Source organism: Cylas formicarius, unplaced genomic scaffold (assembly GCF_029955315.1).
Source record: "Cylas formicarius isolate icCylForm1 unplaced genomic scaffold, icCylForm1.1 PGA_scaffold_10__41_contigs__length_53128322, whole genome shotgun sequence".
Classification (NCBI taxonomy): domain Eukaryota; kingdom Metazoa; phylum Arthropoda; class Insecta; order Coleoptera; family Brentidae; genus Cylas; species Cylas formicarius.
Window position 1 is genome coordinate 36365894 of NW_026844214.1, and position 21168 is coordinate 36387061.

At 30.4% G+C, this 21168-nt stretch overlaps 2 protein-coding genes and 2 long non-coding RNA genes across 4 annotated transcripts; 3 read left to right on the plus strand and 1 right to left on the minus strand.

Moving 5' to 3' along the window:
• Window positions 1–1289: 1289 nt before the first annotated feature.
• On the plus strand, window positions 1290–2403 carry LOC132706495 (uncharacterized). Its single transcript, XM_060677849.1, has 2 exons — window positions 1290–1370; window positions 1458–2403. The coding sequence occupies exons 1-2, from the start codon at window positions 1341–1343 to the stop codon at window positions 1986–1988; spliced, it is 561 nt and encodes a 186-aa protein (XP_060533832.1). The 5' UTR covers window positions 1290–1340; the 3' UTR covers window positions 1989–2403.
• Window positions 2404–9000: 6597 nt separating this feature from the next.
• On the plus strand, window positions 9001–12141 carry LOC132708133 (uncharacterized). The gene is made up of 3 exons (XR_009619839.1): window positions 9001–9202; window positions 11394–11585; window positions 11782–12141. It is a non-coding gene; the product is annotated as an uncharacterized LOC132708133 (long non-coding RNA).
• A 3187-nt stretch (window positions 12142–15328) lies between these two features.
• On the plus strand, window positions 15329–17517 carry LOC132703032 (uncharacterized). The gene is made up of 2 exons (XR_009619010.1): window positions 15329–16480; window positions 17213–17517. It is a non-coding gene; the product is annotated as an uncharacterized LOC132703032 (long non-coding RNA).
• A 1077-nt stretch (window positions 17518–18594) lies between these two features.
• On the minus strand, window positions 18595–19305 carry LOC132708154 (keratin, type II cytoskeletal 3-like). Its single transcript, XM_060680291.1, has 2 exons — window positions 19216–19305; window positions 18595–18921 (listed from the first exon to the last, which is right to left on the minus strand). Exons 1-2 carry the CDS (start codon window positions 19237–19239, stop codon window positions 18631–18633), a joined length of 315 nt encoding a protein of 104 aa, XP_060536274.1. The 5' UTR covers window positions 19240–19305; the 3' UTR covers window positions 18595–18630.
• Window positions 19306–21168: the final 1863 nt, after the last annotated feature.

The window sequence follows — 21168 nt, forward strand, 5'->3', positions numbered from 1 at the left end:
AGGATATCAGTCTGTGTGCGTAGGTTTTCTATAAACACAATGACCCAATGTTAGGTCTGATTTTCTATTGATAAGAATGTCTAAGAATAGAAGGTTATTATTAGTTTCCAACTCAATGGTAAAACGTATGTTGGGGTGTATAGAATTTAAATGTCTAAGAAAATCTACTAGGGTTTCTTGACCATGAGGTCAAATAACAAAACTATCATCGACGTAGCGTTTCCATAATTTTGGTTTTAGATGAAAGGTGTCGAGAGCTTTCTTCTCAAAGGCTTCCATAAATATATTCGCGATGACTTGTGTTCCTGATGTTTGTTCAACAATTTTACCGTTATAAGAAAAATATGTTCCTGACAATTATTTTTCAATTAAGGTGAGAAGCTTTGGTTCCAGATTGTCGGACCTTAATATATCTGAAATGATGTCGAGAGTTTCATGAATAGAAAGTTTGCTGAAGAGGGATTCTACGTCGAAACTAGCTAGAATATCTTGTGTATCGAATAATACGAGTCAGTTTCAGTGAAGCTCTGAAGAAGCGAACAGGATGATTGGCGAAACGTCGGCAAGTTTGACTCAGCAAAAACCGACGGAGGAGGAATACAGAAATAACCTGTGGAAGTTTCTTGTCATCAATGTCATCAATTTTAAAAAATGTGACTTATAAAAAATTAAGATATTTTGAAAAAGATCGAAATTACGATCGGAACGTCAATAGATATTTAAAAAAATTACGTTATTTGTTTTCAAGAGACCTAATACCCAAAAAAATTTCAAGAATTCACAAAACGATTCCAGAAACTACCCCTATTAAAATTTCACATGTATATATGTATACATATAGATGGTTGAAAATTATCTAGTCTTCTCACTTTTTTGTGCTACCCCGCACAATTATTAACAACACACAATCAATATTTTTTAACATGTTTGCATATATCGTAAAATTTTTACTCGAAACTTTACCGAAAATTCCAGCATTGAGACGTTAATAGCCAATCAAATAAACACCAAAACCTGACGCATTCAAACGGAATAATTTGTACATATTTATCTACCGTCGATTTTTCTCTGGAATACTGAAACGCATTCAAAGTGGATATTCCGAAAGAGACGTCAAAAAATGAAATGACGTGCCAAAATAAAGACCGGTAAACACAAAAATAACCCAATCATAATCAGCTAAGTAAATCAGAGGATATTTTCAGAGAACTGTAAACACGTAGAAATATTAACACCTTCTTTCAAGCCATATATATATAGCCGAATAACAGGTTGATTTCACGAAAAAAATTATTGCACGCAAAGTGGGATAAGGAAGTTTGAGTGGCCGAAGTTTGTTCATGTTTACTGTGCCTTTCGACATGTACTGGGTAAGTATTTTTTTATGTTTGTCAATTATCAGATTTTATAGAAATCTGTTTTAGTTACCAGACCTAAATATATTTACTCCATTTCAGTTAACATTTTTGTCACTTGCGAGTCTCGGTTTGGTCAGTTCTCTCCCAATACGGCATTCCGATTTAAAAAACGAGACTGACTATGAAGTCATTTACGTCCCTTACGATGTTAAATACGTTCCAGTAGAAGTACCAATCAACGTAAACGACGTAAAAAAATCCAACACCTTCAAACTTGACGAAAATGTAGGATCACTTGCCAATCAAGAAATTTTGAAAAATGTTTTTGCAGAAAGCAAAGCTAATATTTTACCAAAGATTGCGTACAAATCTACAGATTTGCAAAGAGATTCTACGTCAGCCGTGTCCAACTTTAGCGACAGCACTGACCCAGAAGGTATAATCTTGATACCTCTGACTGCATCTAATATTCCCGGAGGCGAGCATCAGATTGTTAAGAGACAAGCCCCAGGCAATATAGTTGTAAGGCCAGTAGTAACGTACAGGCGATTACTGAGGAGAATATCAAGGCCTCCAGCCTTCGTTGGTTATTTAAACGACAACGATGACTTTCCAACGGTAGCAGTTTAAGCACTCCATACTAATACAAGTTTAGTTCCTATCGCTCATTTTGTTTATTGTAAATATCCATAGTGTAATGACAGTAGTAATTTATTATTAGTGTTTTTAAGTTGCTTATTTCTGGTGATAAGAATGATATAGGAGAAATGTTATACGGTGCATTTATTTTGTGATATGGATATAAATAAGACTAGAATAAATTTCGTTAGAGCAAACTATTGTTTTAGTTAAGGCAGATTTGCCCTTAGAAGAAATTAATTAATAAATTCACGAACTCACTAAGTTTAGACACAGTGTAACCGGTTTATTAAGGAATGATGCCTCAGAATTTCTTAAGATTATCAAAGAAAGCAGAGCAAAATTTGTTTGGATTCATGTATACTTTTAAAATGTTATATTTGTATTTACGTAGTCAAGTAACTACTTTCTTATTTTAAATGGAGCACCCGGTATATTAAATAATTTTTGAATTCTTTGGAAAATTCTAAACATGTATAATACCTCACCGTTTCTGACATATTATGAATTTTATGTCAACAGTGACGTCTAAATATATCTTCAATTTGTGCGATTGTTAGATAGCCTTTGTTACATATTGGGGTTGATTTTCCTATAGAAGGGGATCTACTGCATTTATTTGTTGATATTTTGAAAATAGATAAATACAAGGTGATCAAAAAGTAGCATTAAAAATGTAAATGTACAATTCCCCATTTCTATAATTTTTTCGTATTTCGCATTTGAATAAGGTTGTTCGTTTGAAAAAGTTGTAGATTTCGAGAAATTAGTAATAAAACGGTTTTTAATTGTAAAAATTAACGACCACGAAACATGGCAAAAAAAATCGAGCACTACAGAAACGTAACAATTTGGGTTTCGTATTAATTTGGAAGTCAATGTTTGATACCTAACTTCTCTTCATTTCTTATTATTGTTTCTGATAAAAATGATCTGACGCCTATAAACCGTTTTAATAAAAAAAAAACTAAATAATGGAGGTAATGTTAACAGCAAATAAAGTAAATTAAGTAGACCGTTTATTATTTTCAACGTTCAGAAAAAATTAAGGTCACCTTTTTTTTTAAGTCATAAATATCATAAAGTTATGAAAATGGGCTGTTTACATTTGAAATAAATTACTTTTTTGTGTGTGTTGTGATTAAAAAAAATAAAGTTGTTACTAGTTCACGAAAATACAAAATCCCTGTATATAACAAATGTTTGGTCAAAAGCCAACCGCCCGGGAGATATGCTGAAAAAAATAATATTTTTATTTTTTATCTAAAAAACGAATATAGATAGAACAATAAAATATTGCCGGAGCATTACTATTATAAAAACACACTTCTTACATAATATTTATTTCCTATAATCCTTCTTAACTAATTTTGAGGAAAACATGCTATGACATAAAAAATATGTATTTTTTAATTTTATTTTTTGAATTTGAATGAATTGAATTCAATAATTTTTTTGAGATAAGGTGTCATTACATAATAAACGGACCAGCCCGTACAAGTAGCCCACCGTACTCAGGTCGAATGCCATCTTCAAAAATTAATGAATTTCTTCTTTTTCTTGTTTCTATGAACTCACGTCTTTTTAGACGTCCGCCCATTTTTTTCTATTAATAAATAAATACGTCCTCGGCGAGGTTTCTGTCAAATTGGGAGATGCCAATTTGAAACTGAATATGGATCCCAAAGTAAAATGTTTGTTTTTTATTAACTTGCATGGATTTCTGGAATAACTTAATTTCTTTTGAATTACATATATTTACAATTTCATTTGGAGGTTGTTGGAATCGTGCGTATCGGTATTTATGAGACAACGAATTTAGGGTCGAATATATTGAATATAATACGTTTCGCCGTATAATTCAAATTTAGTTTTGGTTAGTTTCTCAATAAATAATTTAACAGAGTAAATATAAATTATTTATAAATATATACACATATGAAAAATAAATTAATTAAAACAAAAAGGCAAGATACATATTGCACTACATCAATGGGTTAATTAATATAAGTGCACAATTTTTTAATGTACACCTATTCCTTATTTCGGAGAGGTCCTCCTAAAAACGAACAGAGGTTTAAAAATCGTGGCTGCGGCTGGTTCCATCTCTTCTCTTAATTCTTCATGGGCATTAGGCGGAATTACAATTCTTTGGTAGCTAGCATCCAAATCTATTGGCTTTGAAGATTTGTCGTGGATGCTATTTACAGCAGCATCAGAAAATTCGAAAGCTGTTGTTTTACTTGGTGTAGGATATCCATTGATGGCAGTTACGACGAGATAAAAAACGATCAATATTTTCTGAAAAAATAAGAGAATTTTTTAATTTATTAAGATCAAGAACAAGTTTTTCATAAAATAAATTTTTCGTAATATAGTATATTTATAGTATCTGAAATTTATCATAATGTGTACTACATGTTTATTAAAGATGTAAAAATGTTTTTCTTTTTAACTTTACTCATGTGACCAATGTCATGTCTTCGAAATGTTATGTCAAACAAGCACAAAATTTAGAATAACAATAGCGAGCTACGAACGTTGTATAGTTGGTATTAATCTGTTACTTTTGTAGGAAATAATTAGATACGTATATGTGTTTACAAAATTCTGAAAGGGTGTCAAACGTCTTCCAAGATGAACCGATTTTTAAGGGTTTAATATTAATCATTTTATTTTTTGTGACGTTTCAGCCTTCAAGACCTTCTTCAGACATTTAATTTTAACCTACAAAAATGTATTTTTAAATAAAATTATTTATAACATTGTTTTCCTGGTCATAATTAAAATATAGATAAAAATTTGTATAGGAGTCAGCAAATTTTTATCTATGTTTTAATTATGACCAGGAAAACAATGCTATAAATAATTTTATTTAAAAATACATTTTTGTAGGTTAAAATTAAATGTCTGAAGAAGGTCTTGAAGGCCGAAACGTCACAAAAAATAAAATGTTTCACAAGTAATGGAAACTTATTTTAATTTCACTAAAAAAAGGACCAAAAAAAACCCAAGAACCATTTCTTAAGAATATATAAAATAAAAAGGATCCAAGACCTCACAAACTAGAAATATATATATATATATATATATATATATATATATATATATATATATATATATATATATATATATATATATATATATATATATATATATATATATATATATATATATATATATATGTTGGTTTTCAAAATATGCTGCGCTACGAATGTATTGTATAACAAAGCAACAATGAACGCGTAAAACAAAGAACAGAAACTTCACATTAAAAAAAAATAACTATGAATCAAAGAATAAAACACTTACTTTGTGCATTTTGTTGCACTAAACCTGAAGTTCTGGAAAAAAAGTGGTTAAATCTCTTACGATAGTTGCGGTTCGCTTCTCTTATTAATATGAATTTCGAATGCGGCATTGCAGTATATTTATACGGCACATTTAAATAAACAATGTTTCTAGATCAAAATATCACAAGGTTACTAAAGTACGTTCGCGGAGGACTCTTTACTCAAAAAATTATCACTTGCTATTTACCAGAATCGTATCGATGCCGTGATGGTCACGTAAAAAACAATAAATGGACATAAACAATGTTGAAAATTGCAAGTTTTATTCCATTGCCGTTCAAAATAGACTAAAGTCACTCGCTTATTCCAAAAATTACAAATAGCTAGAATCTAAATAATCATTTGTCCTGTGAGTAACATGCGTAGCATAGTTCAGCATTGAAGACACGGCTAAAGTGGATAAATTGGTAATAGCAGTATTTAAAGGTCAGACATATTACAAAAAAAACAACTTTAGGACTACTTCTGGAAAAAGTGTGGAGTTAAAATTTTAAGCAAAGTTGCAAGGTTGATTATAGATCATATAAACTAAAAAAACGGATTCAGATAGACAGGATCACTCGAAAAAGAAATATTGTTATTTTTTAAATTATTTTTAAATAACTATATTACTCATCATCATCAGAGAAATGGCTTTACATTATTGCCTTTCTATGGGGGTATGGCCGCTCAATTAAATATATTCTATTTTTTTATATTTAAAGCAAGGCGCGCAAGATTAGTGAGACACCCTGTATAATACTACATTCCAAATTTAGAAATTGTGAAACCGTTACCCTTGGGCATTGCTTTTTTCAAATTCGACCAGATTCACAATCTCTATATGCATAACAAACTTATACTGTGCATACCCAAATACAAGGCCAATATTTCGAAAGAGCTTCACTTCTCAGGCGTACCACGTTTCTAATAAAAAAAATTCCTATTAAATGAAGTCATTTGCATGCGATTAAAAATGCAATAAATTTTCAGCAGGAGTGTGCGAGGCATATAATTCTTAATTGTAATAAATTAGTTTAGGATTTTCTAATATAATAAGTATTAATTTTAGCTCTACCCTCGGTGCTCTATTTTGTATTTATTGATAACACATGGAATTTGTGGCCTTAAATCTTTGTCCAAATTTGTCATTTTGTACTTTATTTTTAATCATTAAGAAAGACAACAAAATTACGAAGTGCGACAACAGCTAGCTGCTAAACTTTGCTTTTTGTTATTGTATTTACATCTATATAATATTTTATTATATTTTGAAGATTTGTTCAGTAAAATTGTTACACAAGCAAATGTTTTAATTAGAAAAGACCTAACAAAAAGCTAAAGCGGTTGCGTGATACGAATTTAAGAGAAGATCAGAAAACTATTAGTTTATTTACAATATTAACACCTTAAACAAGGTATTGAATTATACCAAAAAAAAATCTAGGGCAACAGTAAATAAACAACCAATAGCTTATTGAAAAACGTTTTTGATCAATAAATTATTATTACAATCTGAAAATTATTATATAATATCACATCGAATAAGTTTATTCTTTGGTTGGTAGAAATAAACTAACCGTATATTCAACCCTGGTAAGGATTATATCTTCTCCTTTTCGCAAGTGTTTTCCTATAGACAAAAAGAGGCCTGAATATTATCGCCTCTGCAACGTCCATATCTTCGATATTTATTGCCTCGGTGCCACGGGAAGTTGGAAATGCTGCACGATAATTTTTTATGTCTGGTTCTTCCACATAATTAGGCAATGATTTTCTTGCAGTGGGATTGCTTGTAGATGGATGTGGATACGCTTTCGTGACATTCGCCAGGCAAATTGTAATGATCAAAAACATTTCCTATAACAAAATTCGTAAATATCTAATGAATTAATAGCAATAAAATATTGTATTAAATGTTTACTTAATAATGATAAGTTCGAAAGTAGCCTTTCACGACATGTTATGTTTATCTTCCTACTTACTTTCTGCATTTTATGTAAGTCTTTCCCGCAAACCGCAAGGGATACCTTCTAACAAATGAGCGTCTCACTTCTTTCACGGGGAATACTCACCAAAACTTTATGCCGTTTATTTATAGCCAAATGTAAAATAAATAAATTTCTAGATCAAGATGCCGCACGGTGGTAGCAAATTGATGAAAGTTGGCTCAAACAATTAGCACATTTTTATTTGATTCCTGACAAATTTCTGACAGCATTTTATTCTCATTAAAAACGTATGAACCAGCAGTAAGGAATGCGAAAAGTACATAAGAAAAGTAATTATATTTCTGTACGGGTATAGACGTCATTTACTCGAATCATTAATGAAAGCGAGAAAGGTTGGAGAATTATTGCTTTGCAAATTATGTGAAAGACAAACCAAAACTGTTCACTGTTATACATTTAATTTAATTTTTGAAAAAGTGTTTTCTAAAATTCCCGTGAATTACGCTGTATATAATATAATTAATTTTTACTGCCGATAATATGCAACAGTCGGTACAACCACTAAAAAGGATGACAACATCAAATATTGTTGACAGGATCATCATGACATTATCGTATTGTCTAAATCCCAAGTATTTTGGTTTTATATGCCCTAGATCGGCAATTGACTATTATTATTAAAATGTCTCAAATGGGAGATCATCCGGCTATGGCGGTTAGCCCTAGAAGTTCGGCAACATTGTACTTATCGTTGCTGAGGACGTTTCTTATGAAAATGTTTAATTTTTCTTCATCTTTATCAAACTGGCTAATGCAAGTGAGTCGATAATATGATTTAGTTAATTGCAATTACAACAGTGTAAGATTTAAACCTATTGTTTAAACCTATTACAACCATTATATATTTATGATCTTTTTTGCTTTTCAGGTATCGTATTTCGCGTTGACGCTCTGCTTTCATGCCTTTTGTAACCCAGTTGTCTGGTTTGTCTTTAAAACAATGTTTTGTATCCTTACAGAAGTTTTCGTATATTTAGTTTTGGGGGTTTGTTCCTTTTTAATCAGCGTGATTACCAATATTGATGAATATTACACTAAAGGTAAATCACCTCAGAAACCCGTTGAAAATTCAAATGTGATTGATATTCAAGGCAAGTATTTCGTTTCTAATTTTTTAAATAGATTTTTTTATTTTAATTGATTTAATCATTTCAAAAAATTAAGTTTCCTTGTAGAGTTCATTTGACAAGAGTTGGTACTCGCATATATTTTTGTGTCAAATTTAATAATTGTTCTAGAGCTTCGTTACAGCAGAGTCTAGAACTGACTTTGAATTGTACTAAATTTTTTGAAACTTTTATATTCGCGCATGCTCTGAAACTAAGCAGTAAATGTCAAGTAACGATTGCCTTTGGTGGAGTGTTGTCTTTGATAAAATGTTATTTTGTTAATCTTTTTTGAATTCTTATAGTTTTATGATTTTTGTGTTCTTCAGAAACACACATAAACTTAAGGAAGTTTAGTTTTTAAGGAACTATTGAATACAAGCTCATAATTTTGTGTCAGCCTATATTAGAACCTTTGCATTTATTTAAAAAATGCTAACTTACCCTTGTGAAATGACCTTTACTAAGGTTTCCCTCAAACCTTAGAGAGCTTTTTGATCGGTTTCTTTAAAAAATAACAATAAATCTAGATTTATTTATTTTTCAGATTTTAAAAAGAAAAATGTTCGCAAGTTTTTGGAAAAGCAAGACTATTTTTGAAATAATAAGTGCGTTGTAACTTTACAAATTAAAAGGGATGAGTGATTGTTTCCTTAGTCTTATTTGGTTGTCGGACTGTTAACTTTTAGAAAGTTCATGGATGCCCAAAAACTTTCGCGTTAATGTAAGGTGTCATTAACGAACCTTATAAAGGGGTAGGTAAAGTTCCATCTATAAGTTGTATAGCTACTACTCCAACTCGAAAAGACGCTAGTTTAGTGAACAATGTTTTCGTATTTATGTTGCGTTGCATTGGTAAGTCAAATTCGTCATTATTATGAGAAAATTTAATAATTATTTAATTAACACATACATAATCATTTTGGTTATTTCTGATCAGTTGTAAAAGATTTCACTAAATAATAATAAAGCCTTTTTTGGAAAAACTTTGAAGTTTTTTATATTAAAGAGAATAATAGATATAATGGGTGTACCTTAATAAATGTCCGACATTTCAAAGGACATTATTTTTAAGAAAAAATCTCATCTAAAATCTGCCCGCAAGTCCTTCGTTTCCGGGATACGGTGCGTTTAAGATTAAAAGTGTTTGGTGTTAAATATAAAAAAAATCCAGTTAGTATCCACATGCTGAATAAATTTTATCTTTTGCTTTTCTTCGTATTCGTTATTTGTTATTTTGTCTTTTAAATTAGTTTTGAACTATTTTTTTTATAGTCAATTACTGAAAAAAACCTATCTGAAAGTTAAATTGAATACCAAAGAATTATTAAATGTGTTTCTCTCTGTTTCTGACTTTTCCGATTTCGAACACAAAGTATATAAAAAACTAGGTCCTTGCAGGCTGTTGTTTATATGTTTTTTTTCTTAAAAATGTTTGAATTTTATTTTAAGCTTTCTGACTTTAAGACGACATATCGCACATCATTTACGTTTTTAGTATATATCTGTTATAATGACACACCCCTTTAATAATTAAAAACCTTTCCATCAAAAATGGTTAGACCCTTCTGGTGAGTACATTTGATGAAATATTACAATTTGTCAAGTACCAATTTTTTTGAGGACAATTAAATTATCCAAAACGATTTATCTAACATGTTTTGCTTTGTGCAATTATAGCAAGAAAACCAAACGAATGTTAACACAAAATCCAAAAAAATAAAAATAAAAATATTTTTTTTATTGTAGAGTTAACAAACGGCGAAGAACGCTGACGCACTAAAATTAGTAAACGGTATTTTCTGGAACCGATTGCACTTTCAATTTTGGTTTCTGCAATTGACGTCAATCTGTAAACATACTAATCATTTTGCCATAAGAGGAACTACTTTCTCGAAACGCGCGCTAAAAATAAGTTTCAACTATGGAGGGAAAATCCATTTTTTTAATAGTCTTTACAGGGTGTTCGCCGAAGCTCACTGATATCTTTCGGTTTAAAATATTTTTAGTCAGACCACTAACACCGTCAAAATTTTAAAGAACACCCACCCTCCTTTGAAATCTACGTTTAATTATCAGTTAATTCCCGCCCATCCGTTTTGGTTTTGAGATGGGGTTTACTCAAAATTTTGGATTTATGCCATTTTGTCATTTTCATTGTTCAGGCTTATATAGTTGGCACATAAACTTTTTGGAATGACGTCATTTTTGGTTATTTTTGTTTAATCTATGTCGACTGACAGAGACAAATTTAAAAAAAATCTTAGTCGTTTCTTTATAACAGTCAATGCCGGTTTTTGTTAGGTGTCTTTCAGAATATATTCATCAAAATGACATTGATTTGTTGTGACTCTAATAAACTTGCAAAGATGCTGCAAAGATATAATATGCAATCGCAGCTTATAGTTTTGATTAGTTATGGCGAGTTTTGAACATCTTGAAGATATTTTGAAATCGAAAATACAAACGAACTAATGTTATATCCGAATCAGAGACTAAGCAACAATATAAACACATCAAAAAAAGTTTTTCTCTTGTGTAAAGGATTTTATCTGCAAATTCCTACAGAAAATTATTAGTTCTTGGAATACGGTGTTCGGCACCACCAAACAATAAACTAACTGAAACTAAAAATTGAAACAGTACTGGCAGATATGCTTAACAAAAACATTGCGGCAGCAGATAAGCGATGGTGCCAAAATATCAAATATACAGTATGGCCGCTTCTATATGAACATTGTATCGCTTATATATTTTTTCATTTTTTAAAGTCATTTTTTATTAGAAAACCGAAATAGAAATAGAGTTATAAGGAAATTTTAGAATAGAGTAGAATGGAGCGAGCAAACGTCTCAAACAGCATGCCTAACGTAGAGTACAAAATTAGGATTTTTAATAAATCGTGTGAAATAAAAAAATCCGTATTATAGTTTGCTTTAATTTTAGCTAACCTTAATATGTACTGCCTTTGGACAATATTATGAAGTTGAACAACCAGATGGTTCATATAAAATCGGTCAAGAAAGTAATTCCGTTGGTACTGTGGGAGATACCGTAGCTTCGTATTTGAGGAAGGACTCAGGATGGACGGAAGAAACTAGATCGAGGAATGAGATTGGCGCTGGCATTAGTCTACAGGTGATAACATTAAAAATGACCTTAATAGTAGCAATAACAAATATCAAAAACGTAAAGTTACGCTTAGGAAAACAAACTTTTTACCTAATACCGCTGATTTTGCTTCGTTCGAGAATAATTGCATACAAGGACTACTGGCAACTGACCTAATATTGTGGAGCAGTGACGCAGTGTAAATATTTTTATATTTTTCCAGGTGCCTCAGGTTCCCTATATAGAAATTCTTAAACTTGTCGAGGCATTTCTCAGATTGAAAGGTGACCTAGGAGGAAAATTAAATGCCTTAATTCAGGATAACAGACACATTATCAGTGCCGTGTTCGACACATTGGTTCGCAACATTTCGTCTATCCACAAACTCACGTTGACCAGTATTGTCGTGTTGAGAAAGATTATAGAATTCGCAGGAAGCTTGTTGAGTAACGTCAATTTTGATGTAAATGCTGGCCCTGGAGGGATTAATTTTAGTTCCTTTTTCGGAAGAAGATAGATGAGACTATCAGCAATACCTAGTATATAACTAAAACTCAGTGACGGGTTTTTGTCATTCGCTTTTACGAACGAGGTAGTTTTAGATATTAATTTATTAAACTGATCTTTTCAAGAATCGTTTTTTTTTTATCCCGAATACCTAACCTAAGCTTGCTTTGCGTAATCTCCAGATTTGCTAGGTAACATTGTCAACATAAACAGTTAGATGATTCAAACATCCAATTCTTTGGAAAGTTAGCTCAGTAATACACAGACAAACGTAACTATGCAAGTAAATACCTTCTGGGATAAGAAATTCGCAAACGCTCTAAAACTTTTAAACGGTTAAATAGCGATTTAAAATTTGCTTGGATTACTTAACATTAACGTTGCCTGTATACGCATCTAGGCGGATATGACCGCTACAAGTACTTTTACTGAAAAACTCGGCCTTAATTATCTAGGGAAAAAAATTCAAATATTTTTTCTAAAGATGTTATGTTTATGAAAATCCGCTTACTGTTCGTGTTTTTACTTCTTGTGAGCTTATTTTTAAAGGGTTTTTTTAATGATGCAAAGAAAAAATTATATAGTAAAAATTATAAGTTCATTATATTAAATTATATTTGTAATTAGAGCAATGTCACTAGCCTTCCTATCGTGGAGGGTACCATTTAAAATTCAAACCTTGCCTTTCCTTTTAAACCGGAAGAGCATTCATTGATGTAGTAACAATTTTAAAATAATTTTATTTTACTAAATAAAAACTGAAAAAAAAACGCATTTGAACATCCAGTAATAAATATGACATCCTAGAGGCTTTACTTAGTGACAAGACTGAAAAATATGACATGGTCTCATTAACCGAATACTTTATGTCAGAAGAAATTTTAAGTTTCAAACCTTATGATTTAGCACCGACCTCATTTTTATGCAGGGATAGAGGGCGTTCAATTATTCTGACAAAAAAATATGCTGGATTAAATTGCGATATCAACTCACTCACACACAGTCTACAGATTACCAAATGGGGATTTCCAATTCTTTTTGCATCAGTTCGAATATACAAATCCAAATATGATATCATGATAAACGGGGATTTTAATGTCCACTTTGGCACTAATGAACCAACCTTTTTAGCATTAAACGACTTGATTAGTTCTTTTAATTTTAGGTATATTATTAAGAAGAAAACTAGAAAAAATATTGTCTCGATAATATAATATATAAGAGGATTCAAAAATAATGCTGACGTTTTTGAGCCATGATTATCCATCCATGGATGAAAATACATCATGTTCGGGATGGTACAAAAACAAAGTTATGTAAGTTTAGTCAGGAAGGCACGTTAAAATTTTTCCCACAAATAGGTCTTTTGCCTGTGATGTCAAATTGTCTCTAAATCAAAAATTTGAATCTCTAATCGACCGACACCGTTTGCGATTTGCCTTCCCATAAAAGAAGTAATAATTAATACAAACGTAATTAAGAAACAAAAATGGTTCACCCCAAAACTTCAATTAATAATAAATAATCGTGTCCTGACGAAATAGCTAAACCATGATTACCCCAATGCACATCTTACAATAAATATTAAAAGCTACAACAACTTTTACACAAATAAGAAAATATAATTAAGAAATATTTTAATATACCCTCTTACTCATTTGATAATAAAGGAGGGAGTGTACCGAAATATTTCAAAAATATCAAAATTTTTTCTCATATATAAAGGTGGAAAAGTTACTGCAAACAACTTTAAATCTATTTCTATGGTACGCTTTATATAAAAAATCATTGAATCAGTGTTAAAAAACTAACCAAATTAACAAACATTTTGAGAATTTCGATCTTTACTTTGGTCAGCAATACGGATTTAGGGAGGGTAGATCAACCGACTCTACTATCACCAAACTGGTTAAAGCTATAGTCAAAAGACAAGAAGAAGGCAACTTTACGAGTGCAACATTCTGCGATCTTACTAAACGGTTTGATTGTGTGGACCACTCGACTCTATTAAATATATATATATATATATATATATATATATATATATATATATATATATATATATATATATATATATATATATATATATATATATATATATATATATATATATATATATATATATATATATATATATATATATATATATATATATATATATATATATATATATATATATATATATATATATATATATATATATATATATATATATATATATATATATATATATATATATATATATATATATATATATATATATATATATATATATATATATATATATATATATATATATATATATATATATATATATATTTATATATATATATATATATATATATATATATATATATATATATATATATATATATATATATATATATATATATATATATATATATATATATATATATATATATATATATATATATGTCAAAACCTTGATCCAAATTATGATCCAATTATTAATCCAATATATGATGATATTCGTATAGTATTTTGTAAACGTACGTACACACATGTGCGCCTTACTTTTGATACCTCAAAATTTCTTTGATATTGTTACTGGCAATTCTACAAAACCAAAGCTTGATCTAATTTAAACCGCAATAATTGTTACACCATGTTTTAAAGTTTTCTATCTCATTTATCAGTGAAATTCATTTCTTTTTTCATCCAGAGAAATGCACTCGATATTAGACCATATTTATTACCGAAAAGCCAGTCAAAGCAGATTGAAACAGATTGAGTGGAAGCATGGAAGTTAACCATCAATTTAACCAAAGAAGTGATATCAGGAATAAAGACGTAACTGTTAAAAATCGTAATTATGTATGTTCTCATCAATTTTTGCCCATCAGATGAAAATATTTCAAACTCGGCTTTGAGCAAAAGGTGAAAATTATTTTTTTGTGGAATAATTCTGGCAGCACTGCCATAATTTAGCAATGTTTCTTCATTTTTTAACTGAATTATAGGGCTGCCGTACCAGTGTCCCTGTAGTGAAAATTTCGTTCGTGAAATTAATAATGTAAATATAAATAAGTATTGTAATAATGTAAAATCATAAACTTTAAGGTATGTGCTATAATTTCCGACTCAACAATCTTGGTAGTAAATTTTTTATTTGCTTACAGGGAAAGGGAAAGATTACATCAAAGAGATTGAATTAAATCAAAGGTAATTTATTTTATTTTCTATAGTACATCTGCTGTGAAGCAGATATCTTAAACATAATTTATATTTAGATATAACAGGCATTGAAACAATTTAATTGCTAAGCTTGTTAGTAGATCTTGCGAATCCACCAAATTTGAAATATGGTTTAAAACACACCTTATCTCGTTCGATGACTGATATAACAAATAAGTTGTATAACTTAGCCGATGTTTGGCATCAGTTTTGAGGCAGCATCTGCAATTTAACCACCAATAAAAAATTACTAGCAGTGTCCTCCCTTTTGAGTACTGGTCGAACCTGTAATTAATGGAAAAATTGAAAAAAATTTAATCCGCTTTACTTGAGTTGTTATAATTGTCTTAAATGTATCTTAACCAATTTAATGTAGACTAGATATTTTATTGACTCTATTGCTGCCGTCTTATGTTATTTCTCCGAACAACGTTTTTTCTGGATTGTATTTCCAAAAGAGCAAAATCCATCCCTTAATTGTTGTTTATTCTCAGCTTGGCTGATGTCATCCTCATTTTACTTATTGGAAACAAGGTACAAAAATCAAATCTACATATATGAGAATGTGTCTTTTAAATTATTGATTTCTTTAAATTATTTACATTTGATAAAATTTATATACTTATATACTCAAAATTTTCGGAAAGGATGTTTTACTCATGTCTATTCAATGGAAGTAGATTTGATTAGTTAGTTTATAAGGTGCGGTACATGTTTATTCGAAGTCAAAGGACCGTAACGACCAATGAACAAAAATTATTTTGCAAGTCGTAATTGGGAAAAAGTATGTTATCTAGAAATGTTCCCATTTCTATTAACTTTCCTATCACGTCCAAGAGCAGTGTGCGAGCAATTCGTCAACTCACCTTCTTTAGGATTGAATGAATTCATTAAACTTCTGGGTTGCCTCTTAGAATATTACTTTTAGTGGGCCAAAAAGTGATTTCGCTTCTATCATAAATGAAAACTTTTAATTTATATTTTCAGTTTGAATTACGCGAGATACAATCAAATATTTGTTTTGGTTTTATTATGACTGTAGTTTGGAACTTGCGAATTGCAATAAATAAAATGATTTTATTATACCACAACAATAATGTGATTCCCCTTTGGTGACATTTTATATAAATACACGCGATAAGTTATGTTTATATCAGTGTTAAATTATCTGCGTTAACAACATATCAACGTTCAACTTAAGAGACACCATGAAGTTTTGGGTATGTAGTGAGATTGCTATGTATTATTATAAACTTTTGTTTCTTTAAACCAGGATGACAAAATTTATTGTGGAAATTTCTTGTTTTTACTTAATAATTACAAAACATTTTTCAAAGCGTTGAACCATCGTTGATGTTTGAAGCTGTAATACCAACAGACGTTTTGATTTTTATACATATAAATTAATTTTTAAAGATTAAAAAAAGATTAAATTTGTTATGACCTGGTAAACAAAAACGAGTGATGTGTTTTCATAACTAAATTTATCCGTGCCATAATAAGCAGTTTCAAGTTAAATGGTTAGAATGTACTTAAAATGAATTGTCCTCAATACTTTTGGATTATTCATATAGGATTATATTTTATGAACAATAAATTTATTACAAATTGTTGCTTTTAAAATACTTGTTAAGTGAGCCTTTAAACTTTGTATTGCATCCGGAAATAATTTTGAATGCTGCGTAGGAAATCTTTCATTCTAAATCCTTTATTTTTTTTAGTAACAATACCATTCACAAAAAAGACGTCCGAAGAATTCCATTATTCATTCCATTATTCATTATTGATTGGCGCTGAAACGCTACCGTCAATTGTTTTCTGTTTTCGCTACCTCAAGCGTTAAGTGAACTGAATTTTCAAATATTAAAAAAATTGGTTTTGGTTACTTGGGTAGTTGAAATTTGAAAATGCTTCTGTAGACAACGTTGAGTAATGATTACCTTTTTCGGCAGCTGCTATTATTTTTTGTGGCGGTCGCGCTCCAAGGACTCTTAGCTATCCCATCGAGGGATGGCCCTGGAGGTAATAATCGTGGTGGTAGCAGCAACCGAGCTGGTGGCAGCCCAAGCGGAAGAGGTGACAGTAACAGGGGAGGAGACAGGAGTGGAAATACCAGAGTCGCATAATCTAGAACGTATTCAACATTGCAACAAAGCCCTTAAATATACATGCTATATACTAGCATACCAATTTAAATATAATATTATATCCCAAAGTCCACCAAATTTGATTAATAAAATTGTTTCAGTTGAGTGTCCTTTAAGTATATAATAAACAAATTTCATTGCTAAGTTACCCACCTTATCTACCTGCACCTGCACTTATTCCGGTTATTAAGTATCTTTTTCCATTAAATCGTCTTCTCTTCGACTGCTTGAAATGCAATGGTGGTAAGGACAACTGAGCGAAATGGGAATGTACCTGATTGTCCAGCTTCATGAAGCAAGTAACCGTGTCTTCAGTGACAATTAATTGAAGGAATATTGCCAAAATGCTCTATAAATGAAAAAATTATAAGATGGTATCTGTTTAGCGCAATCAGCTTGCCACAAAAAAATAATAAAAAAGAATTTTTGAAAATGATTACTTAAAATCACCCTCCAAAGGAGCCCACACCATGCCAATGAAAAAAATGAAAGATTTGCTTGAACATTCCTTAAGATTTTGAAAAACAACCATTGTGAGCCCAAAGTGACATTATGACTAAATTAATAGGATGAACCAACGAAACTATTATTGGTCACAAATAACTTGCATAAAGTATATACAATGTTATGAAGTTCTGATGAACTTTTTGAAAATAGTTTAGCATACATTGTTTCTGAATCTGAATTATTACATGCATTGTTTTAATTTAACGTTGTATGTCCGAATGCCCTTAATTCAAAAATTTCAATCCATAAGCCCTTTCCAATTGCTAAAGACTTGCTTAGTCTTAACTAAGAGAAAACTTGCCTCTTTGCACTTGTTTCGAAAAGCTTAACCTAATTGCTATGAATTTATGTAATAGTAACATTAGAATTAGGTAAGTAAATTTAAAAAAAAACTGAAACATCGTGTTAAGTTGGCAATACAATGTGAAACTTACGTACATAAATAAGTATCCGCATTTTTCGAACGCCTACAACTACATAAGCTTCCACAGTAAAAATGATTATTCGAGATTTTTACGTATTATATACGGCTGGGGAATAAATAAGCGTTAATAACTTGATAACATATTGAAACATTTCAAGGACTTCGATCACATTTAAAAAACAAAATCCATTGCTGGCCGGTGAAAAAATTATTAGGGGGAGGGTGCGAAGTCAATACAAACATTCAAAAATTGGTTATTTATTTTCCCGAAGTAATCATTTCAAAATGTCATCTATTTTCCAAATCCTCCTTGTCCGCCGTATCCTCCGGGTGTTCCAAAATTTCCGGGAACCCCACGGAAACCATTTCCTGGTGTTCCAAAACCACTCTGCCCACCAAAATTGCCTCCTGGTCCTCCAAAACTACTTTGTCCTCCGGCACCTCCTCCCTGTCCAAATAACCCGCCCGACTGACCTCCTTGCCCCCCATACCCACCTTGGACTCCAAATCCAGCTCCGTAACCCTGTGGAATTGGCTCAGATTCTATGACTGCTAGATGAGCTGCGCTAACAACGATGAATATCTGTAAGAGTAGTTTATGAAGTACTAAATTGTAAAGGAATATTTTATATGATCCATTGCTTGTAGAAGAGGGTAGAAATGATGGTAGTAGTAGTGGTTAAATTTTTTAAATATGGACATGCACCTGCGTATAGAATAGCAAACTAAAAGCAGAAAATATTATTATATTTATAAATTTATTTTCATAGTAACAATTTTTAATTAAAGTTACATATTACACTTACACTTAATTACTAACACAAATGGAAATTAAATCATTTTTATGAATAGAATCAAATACTACAGTATTACTTACTTGACATAATTTAAACATTACCATCGTAACTATTTATCAATCACTTATATCGTGCGAGACGAATTACTTTATTTCTTAGCTAAAAGAAATGGATATTAATTCAAATGCGATTATTTATATATTATGAGAAGGAGCTTCCATTTTATACAAGGGGCGACAACTGAAATTATTGAGCAACAGTAACAAAATGAACAAAATTCTGCTGCTGGAAGATTTGGGACGTTCTTCACCCTATTGATTTTCCAAAACACTCTAATAAGGTGTAGTAAGATATAATAACCTCCTTACAGCAGTCGAAACGAGAACTCGAATGACAATATGTACTTCCGCATAAAAAAAATTACAAAAAGTTAATTATGTTCTCAACGTTTGTACATCTTAACATCAGTATACTGTATTTATAATTACTGTATACAATTACATATAATTAATTGTAAATAATCAGTGACTTCTTCAATGTTCGTAATTTTGTTTTATTATACAACAAAAACAAACAGCATTATTAGCAAAACCAAAAATATTGAATATTCTGGAAGACGCAGCGAACCTCAGTTTCACCTGTTTTGGTTTACCAAAAACTGCATTATGAAGCCCCCGTATAACGAGCGGTATAGAATTCAAGGAAATGTGGCGAGGTCAGGTTTATAAAGCTCAGTTTTCAACTTGAATTAAATTACTGCAGTTAACGAAATAAAATATCCAAGGATATAGTTCTGTATAAACTTAGATACGAAAAATTTCTTATTTTTTTCAAGTATTATTATCCGAACTAATTGTCTACTGGTGAAAATATCAAAAAGAACTGACGCTATAGTGACGATGAGAAATCATTTTTCATGTGCACTTTTTTCTGACATCTTGTGGGGTCGAGTGTCATAATAAAAATTCTGGAAAGTAATAAGGAAATGTTTTCAAATATAGTATAACAGAAATATATAACATATTAATAGATATTTTAGAAATATCTCATAAAATGCAGCAAATGATTTGGTTTGATTTATTTTAATAAAGATTCTAAGTAACTTTTGTTAACCTATTTGTTTCTAAAAACTTTTGTATTTTTTTGGGTATTAGTTGAAATGAAAAGTAACTATAAATACGTTTTAATATTTCTGGCCGTCAGTGAAAATGGAATAATATAAAAAAATCCTTAATTTAGTTATATGTCCCAAACTGCAGACGAAGAGCAAAGCTAAGCGAAGATAACGCATTGCTGACACCGCATTAAAAGCCCTATTTATTCGATTGTAATATTGTAAAATACGCTCTTAATTATTCCAACCTTTGTAACGGCCAGTTCGAATAAAACTTTATTTCGCTTTCTGTGTAGTAAATGTTTTTAAAAACGCTCTCCCGAATTTTGAATATTTAAGTATTTAAAAGTTTTTATGATAGTCGTTCGATTTTTGTTGTTGTTTTGAAGATGAAAAACAATTTAATGCTGCTTCTTCCGGCTCCTAAAGGCCTTCCAAAATACGAATCCAAAGTGTTTTTATAAACCCGAATTCAAATATGAGATTATTTAAATTTAACAACGTAGAAGTCCTGGTTAAACTCGCTTGATTTTAAAAACGGTTTCTTTTTTTAAGAAATACTATGACTGGTATAATAAAGTGGATTGTGTACCTTGTATTTGAAAAGAAATTATTAGTTTTGACCTTTATTAAAATTTTAATATAATTGTATATTTTTTGGATTGGAGAAAAAACATTTCTTTCTGACTTATGGTTAAAACTTAAAATAGTTTGTTGGATTTCATTCTGTACTCAGATATTCGAAATTCCAAAATTGCAGTTGGTTTGGAGCAGATCTGGCTAAGCTTAAAAAATACTTTTTCGTTCTCCACACTTTTGATGGGGCACTTGTCGTGAAGCATCCTATGTTTTGCGTTACACTAAATTCTATAAAGGGATTTGTACCACAAAAATTTCATTTTTTTTGGTTCATGCTACC